The sequence below is a fragment of the Trematomus bernacchii genome, unplaced genomic scaffold (genome assembly GCF_902827165.1).
Source record: "Trematomus bernacchii unplaced genomic scaffold, fTreBer1.1, whole genome shotgun sequence".
Classification (NCBI taxonomy): Eukaryota; Metazoa; Chordata; class Actinopteri; order Perciformes; family Nototheniidae; genus Trematomus; species Trematomus bernacchii.
This window is the reverse complement of record NW_022987739.1, coordinates 6796030-6811150: the sequence shown is the minus strand read 5'-3', so window position 1 is coordinate 6811150 and position 15121 is coordinate 6796030. Positions and strand designations below refer to the sequence as shown.

At 40.1% G+C, this 15121-nt stretch overlaps 1 protein-coding gene and 1 pseudogene across 2 annotated transcripts; both read right to left on the bottom strand.

Moving 5' to 3' along the window:
- Nucleotides 1-3356: 3356 nt before the first annotated feature.
- LOC117495591 (dimethylaniline monooxygenase [N-oxide-forming] 5-like) lies at nucleotides 3357-9674 on the bottom strand. 2 transcript variants are annotated; one of them, XM_034146910.1, is made up of 10 exons: nucleotides 9501-9674; nucleotides 6987-7125; nucleotides 6706-6894; nucleotides 6453-6618; nucleotides 5951-6093; nucleotides 5053-5249; nucleotides 4756-4903; nucleotides 4452-4659; nucleotides 4272-4344; nucleotides 3357-4168 (listed from the first exon to the last, which is right to left on the bottom strand). In XM_034146910.1, exons 2-10 carry the CDS (start codon nucleotides 7116-7118, stop codon nucleotides 3754-3756), a joined length of 1671 nt encoding a protein of 556 aa, XP_034002801.1. In that variant the 5' UTR covers nucleotides 7119-7125; nucleotides 9501-9674; the 3' UTR covers nucleotides 3357-3753. The 2 variants fall into 2 exon arrangements, with proteins under 2 accessions (XP_034002801.1, XP_034002800.1); XM_034146909.1 differs by having other exon boundaries at nucleotides 6987-7129; nucleotides 9502-9674.
- Nucleotides 9675-10871: 1197 nt separating this feature from the next.
- Nucleotides 10872-15068, bottom strand: LOC117496197 (annotated as a pseudogene).
- Between the last annotated feature and the right edge of the window lie 53 nt (nucleotides 15069-15121).

Genomic DNA, 15121 nt, shown 5'->3' with positions numbered 1-15121 from the left:
CTATTTTAAAGGCATTTCTTTTTATACTCTACTAAAATGCAACAAAAAAAGGGTTTGATTCTATTAATTTTGTCTTTTTTATTGCACTTTGGCAGCAGATTCCTGTGTAGCTTCAGATCTGAGTTGTCTTATTAGTAAAACTAATTTATACTTTTGTAGCAACACTATTTTTATATAATGGCAAAGAAAGGGTTCAGAGTCTTTTCTTTTTTTCCTGTGTCATATGTGGCAGCACTGTTCAATGTTTCTTGAAAACATGACCCACTGTAGTATGTGACGTGTGAATAAACTCCAACTCTGTATCAACAACACTGTTGTGTAACTTCAGTTAAATACTTTTATGTGTGTAGATTAGAAAGAGGTAAGATAAAGGATCTGCAGTATTTTATGAAGTATTAATCGTACAAAGGTCAGTTTTATACAAGTAGAAGTGTGTATTTACCTGGTAGTAGGCTGTCAGTAATGGCTACGCCTCTCTATTTGGACTGGTAGATCTCGGCAGACTGGCAACTTTAAAAGTAGCTCTCGGTTCAAAAAAGGTTGGGCACCCCCAGTGGCGGCGCCAGGGTATGGCTGGGGTAGGCTACAGCCATACCAAGAAATGGCTTAGCCCCACCTTAGCCCCACCATGAAAAGTGATGCAAATTCAATTAAATAATAAGCGAAATGCTAAATGTTGAGAACACGGATTGCGAAAATATACGGGTCGTGTCCACAGCACACAAACTGATCCTGCTGTAACAACAAGTGCACGTTACTGATCCAATATGGTTGAGACCATTCGGGCTTATGCTATAAGAGGGGTGCAAGGAATAGTCCAAGTAGTGGGGGAGTTTTATACACTAAAGGTGTGGAAATTCTCTGGCGTTATAATATCAGCGCGGCCGCGGTCAGATCAAAATGCCTCCGAATGCAATTTGAATAGACCTACAGCCAATCAGAGCAACGCAACGTTGGATCTGCGTCATGCCTTATTGATTGAGATCAATCGAAACCGCCATTCAGTATCTCCATTGGATCTTCAACGTGTACTATCATACGTCACGTTCACAGTGATCCCTTTTTATTTACTACAAGACAAATGTGCCGTTTTATTTCATACAGTTCCATTTTGATTGAGACAGGGAAATAATCTAAACCTCACGCGTGGCGTTTCACTGCCAAGGGAGGCGATATAGCGTGTATGTAATTACATTGCAAATACTGACTTGAGCACCACCACTGTATGGGTTAGCCCTACCATAGATTACCCAACAAAAATGCTCTGGCGCCGCCACTGGGCACCCCTGATCTACACTGTCAAAGTTCAAGGTTCTTTATTGTCAAACTAACAGTGGCGACTGGTCATTAGGGGCAGGTGGGGCACAGCCCCACCTAGTGTCAGCAGAAAGTATTACAAATAATGATTACAAAAATGCAAAAAAATAAATAAAAAAATATATAAAATATATTTTAAGATCAAGTTTAATCATCTGATTCGTCTGTACATTGCTGTTTTAGTCTGTGTTCTTCTAATTAGTGTGTCTACAGTCACAGTGTGTGCCTATTGAGCTGTTTAGAGCCATGTGGGACAAAACCTGATTATGCCCCTTCCTCTCGCTGTGAAGTGAACGTGACTGTAAAAACTACACTGCGCATGCTCAGAGTATTTTTCTATGTAATGTGTGTGGCAAAAAAATAATGACCAGAGGGGCATGGAGCTACCATCCGCACCATACGTCATCTCAAATCATTCAGAGCTGATTGGCTGTAAGTACGTGTGCCGCGAAAAGTGTGCTGTGTGAAGAGGAGACGAGAGAGCTGCAGTGGCGCGTCCTAAAACCAGGAAGTAAGCACAAAAAAGCAATGAGATTTCTCCAGAGGATTTTAGAAAATAGCTCGAAATAAGATCTGTGGGAAACGTACCTGTTAGATAAATGCACGTTTTGATTAGCCGGATAACATCCACATGTCTACCCTACTTTTATAATTTTTTTATCATAAATCTATGGATTAGATTTATGATAGACTTTTGAAACTACAAGAAGATAAGGAGGACTTTTACAAAAAAGTAATAGAAATGTTTGTCCAGAAGGATAGGCAAATGGACTTCATCTTCAAGTCAAGGTAAGACCGCAATTTTATTGAAAATGGGATCTTACTAAGAGAGAACAATTCAATATTTAAATGATAAAATTACATTTTTTGGGTATCCTTTTGTTGAACTGTCTGTTTAAAATTAATCGAAGCATCAGACAAAAAAAGCTTTTGAAAATAATATTATATTTTGGTTTAGGTCAAAATATAATATTTGTAAACCTGAAGAGTCAGTGCCAGTGCCTCACCAGCCATGAACCTCACTGCACGTCACTGCAGAAGCTTATATATAGACATCTAAGTTTTTTGTGCCCCACCACTTTTGTACATATAAAAACGCCACTGCAAACTAACATAGCTACAGAGTAATTATGTTGTTGAAAATCTTATGTCACAGGCTTCTCCAACAATGCAACTGAAAGAGGACCAGAAACACATTAAAAATATAATAAAATGTGGAGACTTTGGGATATTTATCTCCCATTCTTTTACTTTTCGGGCATTTTACAGACCAAACATGTCGTTGATGTCACTGTTTACCAAACTACCACTTTTTCTGAAAAATACATAAAATGATGCAATATATGTTAAATACATGGTTTATACATGTAATTACTGGGGTTCCATTTCTTCTGATTACCTAATTTGGGCGTGCACATTTGCCGCGCGCAAACCTACCTCTTTTGGATTTGGAAAGGTTGGCATGTATGAGTTAATATTAACGAACGCACCGTAGGTAATGTAGCTGCTGAAGCTAGACCCTCATCCCGGAGCAGCAGAGCCTTATTATACATCCATGAGCAGAGCTGACAGGCAGGAAGACTTGTGCTCGCGCTTCATTATAATATATAAAAAAAGAACACCATGCGTGTCATGATGGCACATAACAGCTCGCGGCCGCAGATTACTCCGGGTCCCAGACCCCCCCCATACCCCAAAAATATTTTTATTGCAGATCTACATGAATCACACAAACGACCTATTTTGGAATCAAAACGGCGAATTTCGCCGAAAGGTGACAAGTTTGCATCCCTGATTAAAAGATAATAAGGAAATGATAAAAAATTCCAGCCCTCTGATTTGCCTTTTTAGTTAAACAATCATACAGTAGACTGTGTTTTAGAAACTCTAGTCTCTTGCCAGGAATATAATGAAAGTTAATCCATTCGTTTTATTGTTGAATAAGGTTAAAAAGAATGATGTGCTAACATAGACATCTATTCTGTTGAAAGCACATGTTCGGAGAAATCTGCATGTGAATTGAGTCGTGAGTCGAGAAGTAAATTGAAAAGCTTATATTAATACAACTGGTTATAAAAATAAAACAAATATTTAAATGTAGCAACATTGCCTCTCAGACACATTCAAAATACATGATGAATTATTCTCACTGAGCCCTTTTATTTTAGTTACATTTTGTTCTTATTCATTTAGTGTAAATAAAAAAAAATATATTGGATACACTTTGCCAAATTAATGACGCTATTCAGCATTTTTTACTCAGAAAAACACAACTTTTTAAAGGCAGACGTTTGTAGTAGTTGTGTGTGGGATGATTAACTAATGAATGTTCGTGTATTGCCCATTTCAGGAGATGCGATACCATAGTGTAAAATGTGCATGAACATCTTAAAGGTTTGTAAAAAGTGCTGAGATGGAACAAGAATGATTTCCTCATCACTGTGCAGGCAGGTAAACTTTCATCTTGTCCAGCAGAGCGGTGGGGTCTTGCAGGTATGCTGGAAAGTTGTTCCTGTTGACGTAGGCAGCCCAGCCCACCACAGCAGCAGACAGAATCAGAGGCCACATGAAGGATCTCTTGGTTTTGGGATCATCACAGGGCCTGGTCTGCATGGGTTGAGCCACCCTCTCCCACTGAGTGAAGATGGCCTGACGGGCTCCAGCCCATTTCCCTGGCCCTTTGAGACGATACTGGTACGGAGTACTGGGTCCGAACTGCACCTTCAATCCCAGCCTGGGATCAGTCAGCAGCAGCCTGGGGATGTTGGGTCGAACCCCCAACAGTCCTGCGATCTCATCCATGTAGTTGAGATAATCGACCTGGATAGTGTGTCTCTGACTGGGGACATACCTGAAAAAAAAGACTGGTGATAAATATTTTGTGCATAACAAGATTTGTTTCCTTCAAAATTCAAAATAAACAATTGTAAAGTAAAAGAAAATCACTATTCTACCTTTTGGCCATTGTCTCCTGCTTGCACTGGACATCTTTTAGCATGGAAGCCACTGAGGGAAGCTTGGTGCAGCCTGTTTACAATGAGAGCCAGGGTGAGTGACTTGGCTTCTTGTACTCTGTGTAAAGGAAGGAGTTCTCAAGAAAGCTCTTGAAAATATTTGTACAGAACCTGTATTACCTTTAAAGACACGCGTGGCCCATCTGGCCTGCATCTCAGATATGGGCATAATGGCTCCCAGTGGCTGCACTAGACCAATGATAGCCAGAGTGGGGCGTTCCAACTCAGGAGGAAACACGTACTTGTACAGAGATGCTTTGTTCCCAGAAACTGAGGTCACATGGGAGGCCAGGAATGGAAAGGAAAACCTGTAACCTGTGGCAAACACCTGCAAGAATGGGGACTCATCTTAGAAAGGACCAAATAGACTGTGACTTTAGATTGTGTGTGAGTCTGTCAGTGTGTGTATACCGGAAACACTTACCACCAGGTCGACATCTTCCACAACACTTCCATCATCAAACTCCACACTGGACCCCTGAAGCCTGCGGATGTTGGGTTTCACCTGAACTGTTCCAGATAGGATGCGGTTGGGAAGCTCATCATTCACTGTGGGATGTTGGCTGAACAACCTGAGATTAATATTTACGCTGGTGAGTTATGTTATACAATAACATGCATACTGCAAACACTTTTAATTAAAATAAGACCAAAGGTATGAAGGTGCACCTAGGATATGTAAGCATGTCAAGCTATGTTAAAACAGATGCAAATACATTACCTGTGCTTTGGCTTAAGATTGTACAGAGCGTGATCAAATCTTTGGTTGAGCTGTCTCTCTCCTAGACCACAATATACACCAAAGGGAAGGATGAGCCGCAGAAAATCTAGCACTCTGTTCAAATGCAAATCAAAGGGAAACCCATTGTCCCCGACTCGGTTCAGAATCCAGGCTCCTCTTCGAGTGCTGAGGTAAAGCTGGAAAGAGAGAACATGGCAGTCAGTATTTTTGGAGTCATGTTAGAATTCTTTACAGTATGCAACATTTTAATACCGAATCTATTAATATAGTAATGTAGCAGGTTGTTTAAAATACATTTAGTTTTACATTATTTCACTTAACTCTGTGCATTTTACCACTAACACAACCCAAAATATGTTGCAGAACGACAACCTGGTTCAACATAATGAAATGTAGTTGTATACGCAAGAAAAACACTAAAAACTCACGTTAATCTTTCATTTAACTTCCAAATGGTTTGGTTTATGGTTGAACTGTGGACTTTTTTTATACACATTGTTTGATCGTCTGACTGCTTTGCTGCAAAGCTGTTAATGATTGTTGAGAAAGTTATTTGATCAAAGATATTCAAAAGATAACAAGTTTGTCTTACAGTTTCTGACAAAAGCAACAACCTCTGTCATGTCTTGTGACTTGACTTTAAGTCTTTGTAGAGATGTCAAGTGTAGGAAAAATCAAGTCAACTTTAAATGAATCAATGTGATATCAATGTGATGTCAAATTGATCTCCACATGACCCAGTCAGCTCACCACATGAAATCACACACACATTACCTTGCATGATAACATACTATCCCTTGATCTTATCAATGAAGTTGGTGATTAAAATGCTATCTCGTCTGATAGAAAAGTTTCTATGTAACAATCTCATCCACACCTGCTTGGTGACTCTGCTCAGTTCCACGGCGATGTCTCCTCCAGAGTTTCCTATTCCAATAACTACAGCCTTTTTATTCCTCCACTCCTCAGGGGTCTTGTAGTCTCTGCTGTGGAAATAAGTTCCCTCGAAAGTGTCAATTCCTGTAAGAGAGAAAAAAATAAAGGGTTATATCTGCTTGACAAAGTGCCTCTCTACTTTTGATACAAGAGGACTTTATCTGTTTATTAAGTATATATTAAAGCTTTTCTCTAGGGATATAATTTAGGCCAAGGTTGGGAATAATATACTGACAACCATATTCTATTTGGGTAGTGCTGGTTTCTGTTGATACAGTGATTACATAACCACACAGGGTTGAACAGGGTTGCCATTACAGGCTTGTTCAGACTGTGTCAAAGGTTCATTGTGAAATCACACTTCCTTTTTATACTGCCGGAACACTATCAGCACTACTTGTCCCCGAGTAAACTAAATCATATTTATAGCCTGTAAATGGTACCTGGGAAGTCATGTAGCGGCAAGTTTGGGTGGCAGTGATGTCCAATACAGATCATCACAGCATCAAAAATGTGTTTCTCCGTTTTGCCATCCTTGTTTTCTGTCTCAACATCCCACTGGCCTGAATGAGCAAAATCAGATCTCTGCCTCACCTGCAATACTTTGGTCTAAAAACAGGGAGGCAGACACAGATAAGATGTATATGCTGAAATCTTGAATTATGCAATATAAGCATGTCAGTGCAGCATCCTCACATTGAAGCGTATGTGCTTGGTGAGCTGGAAGTGGTCAGCATACATCCGAAAGTAGTCCATGATGAGGGAGTTGTGCATGTAGTTGGGGAAGTTCGCAGGGATGGGGAAGTCACTGAAACACATCATCTCCTTGGAGGTGTTGATGATGACAGAGTAGTAGATGCTGGCCCTGTCTGGCTCTGGATTCTCCTGCAATATAAAACACCAAGTAGTTCTCATCCTATTTTACTTAATAAACTGGGGAATTAAAGGGAAATACTTTGTATGATACTGTGTCCAACCTTAAACCTCCACAGACCACCAATGTCATCGCTGCTTTCATAGCAGACAGGCTCCAGACCCTCATCCAGACAGCTCTTGATACAGGCCAGACCTGAACTCCCTCCTCCAATCACTGCCACTCGACGAGTCATACTTCAGCTCTGTAAAGGATTAACCAGATTGGTCTGATAAATATTTGATCTGTTTACAAAAAAGTATGAAGCTAAACACAACGGGAAGTCCTGACTTCAAAGGTGTACTACTTAGACCTACTCAGTCTGCACAAAGACCCATTTCAGAATAATATAGAGTAGCCTACAGAAGTATTGAATTATGTTCTTCAATTATCAAAAATAAAAGTTTTCTGAGATTTATATTATTAGGGTCTGAGACCATAGGTCGGCGAAGACCCTATTGAAATCGGTGTGCATCGAGTGCAACTCGCATAATTAATATCGTTACGATCAATTTAGTCGCTCGCGAAGCGAGCGATAACCATGCAAAACCCACTAAAAACAGGGAAAAATAGGGGTAAAAGCCCATTAAAAGTGGCCTAAATCATGACAGTAGGTAGCCCACGGCCTAGCACATTATTGATATTGGTCCGATTATTTATTATTATTAGGGTCTGAGACCTAGGTCGGCGAAGACCCTATTGAAATCGGTTGCGCAGCGACCGATAAACCTTTGACCCCCGCAACACATGTGAAAACTCACCAAATGTTGCACGCGCGTCAGAAGTGGTGCAACTTGCGATATGTAATTGGTTCCGGAACTTTGCGTAAAAAATTGCGTAGGCCACGCCCACTTCCGTTTTTAACGTAAACTCCCCCCACTTTAACTTTCACGTAAACGAACGAAACTCGCTACGCATATCTAGGGTGCGGAGACGAACAAAAAAGCCTCTTGGAGGGGTAAAAAATAACGTACAGGAAGTCGGCCATTTTGAATTTGGCGTCGGAAAAACGCGATTTATCGCGTTTCTCGTCCTCCGCGCAAAATCTATCTTCTCCCAGGGACTTTATCCGTACGACTCGAAATTCGTCGGGTAGCATCTCCAGACATGGGCAATTCAAAGTTATCACGGAAGTTTTTTTCTTTCGCACGGCGCAGCCGTGATTTGGTGCCAAAGTTCGCGTTCGCTCGATGCTAGGCCCATCAAACGCCATGGAACACGATGATGTCATAACTCAAACTGACATGCTCACAACGCCACCAAACTTCACATGATGGTTAACACTGCGGCCCTGAACAGCTCTACGTCAAATTTTATGTTACTTAATATGGCGTTACCATGGCAACGAATCCCTCGCCATAAAACACGGTGTCGCTGTAACTCCAATGGACACGGTCCCATCGTCCACCAATCTTCACTTTTATATCACCGGTCCATGCCTCAACAGCTCTACGTGAAATCTGAGATCTCACCGTATGCCGTTTCCATGGCAACGCATCCCTCGCCGTAAAACACAATGTTGTCTTAAGTCAATGGAAAATGGTCCAAACTGCACCAGACTTCAGATGACAGTTAATGGTCCGGCCCTCAACAGCTCTACGCCGATTATGGGATGTCATCATATGCCGTTGCCATGGCGACAGATCCCTCGCCATAAAACACAATGTTGTCTTAAGTCAATGGAAAATGATCCAAACTGCACCAGACTTCAGATGATGGCTAATGATCCAGCCCTCAACAGCTCTACGCCAATTATGGGATGTCATAATATGCCGTTTCCATGGCAACGCATCCCTCGCCGTAAAACACAATGTTGTCTTAACTCAATGGAAAAGGTTCCAAACTGCACCAGACTTCAGATGACAGTTAATGGTCCGTCCCTCAACAGCTCGAGACACCTACACACACACCTCGACGTGCGGACAACAGCCTGCGGAGCGTCGAAGACCCGCTCAACGCTGCTTGCAGCTTTAATTATGGTTGTTATCCTGTTTTTATACAAAAGCTGTTTAATTTTGTAGTTTGTAAATGTTATGATACTTGAAATATTGTCAGATTAGTTCTACAGGACTGCATTATATAATATCAGCCTATCATGTTTATGTACAAAGTAACTGAGAGTTAAAATAAAGGAAGTGGAGTAAAAATGTGGTGCCAAAAAGTAAATGAATTTTACTTTCTACCACTGGTATAGAGAAGGCTATTTCTTTCTGAAAATGTAATTTTAATTATATTTGGGATACTTCCGCCCTTTAGTTTACTTGGAGACGTGGGGATCTTTTTCTACGTGTGGATCTGTGCCACACATTTAATGATTAACCTTTATCAAAGTTCAACACTGGTAAATATGTAGCTACTTGTTTTAACAAAGGTTTAAATGCTACCATTGCGTTACCCAACTAAACGCGTTAACAACTAAACTCGAGTCTCACTAAAGACGTGTTGTTTACTAAAACTCTGCATGGGCGGGGACAACAACCGTCACATAATAGCATACACGTAAATAAACTCTAAACATAAATAAAGCCTACTCAAAGATTACAGCTGAATATATGTTTCTGCAGATGCATTTTCTTACCTTTTGCTATTCGGAGAAGGAAACGTCTTTTTCGTGCTGCATGAACCTCACAGTGGGCGGAGTGAATGCCTGGGCTCAGATATTAGTATCCCGATCCCGAAGAGACCCTGATCTTCAGCACCGTCAGTGTTCATGAACTAGTGGAAAAGCTAACTCTCTGCACATCTGCTCGAAAAAAACGTACTGTATTCTACATTTAACAGTGAGGGGGGCGCTTATCATGTTGATTCTTAGTATTCATTAGGTTTAAATAAGTTAATGGAACATAACCAACCGGCTGTCAGCCAGCTAATGCCTGTCAATCAATCTTTATCTCAGACCATAGGTCTAGTCCACAGTCCAGAGTAGATAATATCCACACTGGCTAGACCGACCATTGGCAGAGTTAATGTTAAAAGCAAAAACGTTTTGTGGTAAGACTTATGGTTGTTCTTACTCTGGATAGAGGATAAAAGTTAATTAGGTATACATAGTGTGATTCACATAGCCTGTACCTTTCGAGAACACTGATTTTTTTTAAACTATTCCCCCAAAGCAGCTATTATAGCTAACTTTAACAATATCAATTATTATTGTTGTATTTATGTAGTCCAGTCATGGTTAAAAGGCAGACAGACAGTAAAACCATATCATTGCAAATGTCTTGACCTTTACATAAAGGAATGTGATGGTGCACCTAGCTTAATTTATGGGCTAAACCTCCAATAGTTATACATTGATGGGAAGCCAAGGCAGTCTAAGGACCATTGGTATATCACCCAGTTAGCCAAGAGGGGGCCATCTACAATCTAATAATCATAATAAATAAAACACTAAATAATAAAAGGTATGATTGAGCTGAACATAATCAAATAAAAAAGCATTTTCCTGATAAAAAATGCATTTACCAACAAGTATAAATTCAGCGGTTACAGGTGTTTATGTTTGAACTGTATCAGCAGGTAAATATCTGCTTTTGGCTTGTGTCTCCATCTGCTGGTTTCAATTCAATATTTAGTTTTATTTAAAATGGCTTACCCATATCATATAACATGTATTTGATGACCTCACATAATATCACATAACACTAGAAGACTAAGATTAATGTGCAGAATGGTTTCTATATTAAATATTGTTATTTTTTAGACTCTTAATTCTGGCAATGAACGGGTCAAAGAGATGTCCTTCTGAGTCTTTAATAATCTATTGCAAAAGAGGCAACGCAGCATACAGAAAGCTAATGTCTCTACAGCCGAGTGCAACTACTCAAACTGAGGAGTCTGCTTTCACACAGTTTCAATGAATACATGCTTAGTCATGAGATAACTGACCCATGGCACAATAGACCCATGATCAGATCACTGGTCACCCAATGTGTGGTCACATGACACCTCATCTACCTGAGTGATGAGATCTCCCAGAAACTGAGGTCACATGGGAGGCCAGGAATGGCAAGGAAAACCTGTAACCTGTGGCAAATACCTGCAAGACCGGGGACTCATCTCAGACAGGACAGAAGAAAAGACTGATTGTGAGTATGTGTGAGTGTGCAAGTGTGTATGCACAAAACACTTACCACCAAGTCGACATCTTCCACAACACTTCCCTCCTCAAACTCCACACTGGACCCCTGAAACCTGCGGATGTTGGGTTTCACCTGAACTGTTCCAGAAAGGATGCGGTTGGGAAGCTCATCATTCGCTGTGGGATGTTGGCTGAACAACCTGAGATTTATTTTCAGACCGATATGTAAAACTTCTAGCATTTCAATAATAAACATGTTGAAAAAAAAGCCACGTGTTGGATTAAAGGTGGGGTAGGTAAGTTTGAGAAACCGGCTCGAGATACACTTTTTGTTATATTCCATGGAATGCTCTTAACATCCCGATAGCAATGAATATCTTAAGTGCTTTGACAAAAAATCCATAACAACATTTCATCTGTGGAAGCCGTAGTACTGTAAAAAGCACGACCAATCATTTTAGCCGGCCCGGCTAAAATAACTGGATGGCCTACCTGCCTGTCAGCCTTCCATCTGTGCACAAACTTATCTCGTGCCCTCATTGGTCATGTGCGCGTTCGTGTGTGTTGGAGGAGGGGCTCTGTAAGGAAGTGGCAGATTTTCTCCGGTTGTGTATTTTCAAATTCTAGCGCACTCGAGCTGGTTTCTCCGAAATTACCTACCCCACCTTTAAGCTATGCTGTTGCTGCCATAGCTTTGGCTTCAAGTTGTACAAACTGTGATCAAATCTGTTGTCAAGTTTTATCCAAAGGGAAGCATTCGGCGCAAAATATTTGTCATTCTGCTGTACAGCATATCACGGGGAAGACCATTGTCTGCAACTCGATTTGCAATCCAAGCTCCCCTCCGAGTGCTCAGATATACCTGTAAATATAGAGGAAGTACATCATCATGCCTGTATTGTATTAAGGTTAGGGAATCAAATCATATGACTCTTATCATCTATTTTCCCAACCTGCTTGGTGACTCTGCTCAGTTCCACGGCGATGTCTCCTCCAGAGTTTCCTATTCCAATAACTACAGCCTCCACTCCTCAGGGGTCTTGTAGTCTCTGCTGTGGAAATGCGTTCCCTTGAAAGTGTCAATCCCTGGAATTTAAATTCAGACAAAATGTATTACATTTTTAACATTAAATTCATTCATTTTTAAAACTTTTGTTTTACTTGTGCGGCAGAACAATGGTTCTTTAATACAATGATATTGGGTGATTTCATACACTGGATGACAAATGAGAATGTAATCCTGTTCTCACAATAAAATTACTTTTTCTACCTGTGACAAAAGGTGGCAAGTCGACTCATTTTAAGGGGTCACGACAAAAAAGGTTGGGAGCTACTTATATGTAGAAGTCGGCAACATTATAAATCACTGAATCTCTTCTAAAACCAATTTCCCACAGGGCAAAACTGAAGATAACATTATTTATAACTGTGATGTGATAAAGGTTCAACCCTAATATCGTACAATTGGTTGAAATAATTTTCCAGAGCACCAAATGTCCTTGAGTTAAAACATTTTAAAGCCCATAAATGGTACCTTGGAAGTCATGTAGCGGCAAGTTTGGGTGGCAGTGATGTCCAATACAGATCATCACAGCATCAAAAATGTGTTTCTCCGTTTTGCCATCCTTGTTCTCCGTCTCAACATCCCACTGGCCTGAATGAGAGAAATCAGATCTCTGCCTCACCTGCAATACTTTGGTCTAAAACAGAGAGGCAGACATAGATAAAATAGGTGTTCATAGAGATGCACCTACTGACAGTCAACTCAAATTTACATTTAAGATTGAGGTACTGTAATCCTCACATTGAAGCGTATGTGCTTGGTGAGCTGGAAGTGGTCAGCAAACATCCGAAAGTAGTCCATGATGAGGGAGTTGTGCATGTAGTTGGGGAAGTGTGCAGGGATGGGGAAGTCACTGAAACACATCATCTCCTTGGAGGTGTTGATGATGACAGAGTGGTAGATGCTGGCCCTGTCTGGCTCTGGGTTCTCCTGCAATAACAGCCACGAAGATGGAATATATTCATCCCAACTCTTCTACTCTTTACTATACAAAGGTCCAATCAGCATGTGGTGTACCCACCTTAAATGTCCACAGACCACCAATGTCATCGCTGCTTTCATAGCAGACAGGCTCCAGACCCTCATCCAGACAGCTCTTGATACAGGCCAGACCTGAACTCCCTCCTCCAATCACTGCCACTCGACGAGTCATACTTCAGCTCTGTAAAGGATGAACCAGATTGGCCTGGACAAGTTTTGTTGACTGTGTACTTGGTTAGATGCCTGACATAAGGTATTTGGATAACATAAGCTTAAAGGTGGGGTAGGTAAATTTGAGAAACCGGCTCGAGATCGCTAGAATTTGAAAATACACAACCGGAGAAAATCTGCCGCTTCCTTATAGAGCCCCTCCTCCAACACACACGAACGCGCACATGACCAATGAGGGCACGAGATAAGTTTGTGCACAGATGGATGGCTGACAGGCAGGTAGGCCATCCAGTTATTTTAGCCGGGCCGGCTAAAATGATTGGTCGTACTTTTTACAGTATTACGGCTTCCACAGATGACATTTTTTTATGGATTTTTTGTCAAAGCACTTAATATATTCATTGCTATCGGGATGTTAAGAGCATTCCATGGAATATAACAAAAAGTGTATCTCGAGCCGGTTTCTCAAACTTACCTACCCCACCTTTAAGAGATTTTCATATTTTGTTCTACAACATAAAATTAGTCAGTTAACACCCAATGGTGAATAAAAACAATGGTTGCTCAAAGTGTTAGCGTATTAACACTTCAACAATTATAAAAGTTTTGTTAAATAAGTCATCCCTGCACCACTCTGTTTTGCACATTTCATCATAAGTTTATGTTTATCTGATATTATAAAATGTCGAAGAACAGTTCGAAGGAAATATAACAATGGTCATAAATGTGAATGAACTCAACGGATGACCTGAATGTACTGATCTGTTGATTGCTGTTTGTACCAATTTATAGAGACCTGATGCAGTTCCTGAGCGTTTCCTTAATTTATGGTTAAAATCCTCTTCAGAATTCTAATGTAAAGACTCCTTCTCTTTATTTAGGGGGATGCTTTTTAAAACAGTTGTATAAATCAAACCACTGGTCAACAACACACGCAGTATAAAGACACTAAGATGTGTTTGTAAATGGGTGAAAATTAGCTAGTAGCTAAACCTGGTACTATAAAACTCTGCCCTTTTAATAAGATGCATTTCACCGGTACATTGTCCCTGACAATTAAATGTAATAAATCAAATGTATGAAAATGTATAAACAGATGTAAAAAGTAAAAAGAGCACATTTCTGAAAAGTTGCGATACATATATTTTTAGACTTGTTATGAATTTTGCAGGTTAATCAGATTCATTGAAATGATTACAAATCTGAATTCTTCGAAAAGCAAAGTGAAACCCAACTTGCTTAATCAACTAAAGAAAATAAATCAAATGTATTATTATAATGAGAAACAAAACTGACAGTGGGAATTAAAAAAACAAATCAACCAAATCCAATTGTCCAATCAATCCTGCAAATCTCTTACCTGTTGTGATGCAAACTCAAAAGAACTCACTGTTGCAGAGAGCAGATGGAGCAAAAGTGTGGATTAAATTCAGCTGACCTTTAGTCTGACTTTAGTTGGTACCGGCATGGACAACCCACTGCACTCAAAGGTCCCTTAAGGTTAATACATATACATATTGTATTTGCAGAACAATAAAGCATGACCCTTTAGTCTAGTTTCAAATGTATCATTGACACTTTTGTCATAATCATTACAATGCTGGGTATGCTGGGCCTATAACTCAGGATATACCTGGTGTAATAATGCCTGTAGATTAATTAATATAATTCATTTCATTTCATTTTAACACACGGTATTATTAATCTCGAGAGGCCCAACAGATATTTTTGATTCACTTAAAGTTGGATTTTACAACAATATTGTTCAAAAGGTTCGAATTGGACCACTGTCACAGGTGAGAGCTAGGGGCATACTTTATTTTAAAAGGGGACCTTTAGATCAAATCTGTTCTTATCTTTTCATCTGAACAACATTTTAGATAAAGTCATGCTTTAGTGCTGT

What these genes read in the sequence shown, in the direction of transcription:
- LOC117495591 (XM_034146910.1), bottom strand. Translation starts at nt 7,118, where the DNA reads ATGACTCGTCGAGTGGCAGTGATTGGAGGAGGGAGTTCAGGTCTGGCC. An exon ending in GTGGTCTGTGGAGGTTTAAG is followed by an intron (nt 6,895 to 6,986) that starts GTTGGACACAGT and finishes TTTATATTGCAG; the next exon opens with GAGAATCCAGAGCCAGACAG. An exon ending in CAGGAGACAATGGCCAAAAG is followed by an intron (nt 4,169 to 4,271) that starts GTAGAATAGTGA and finishes CTTTTTTTTCAG; the next exon opens with GTATGTCCCCAGTCAGAGAC.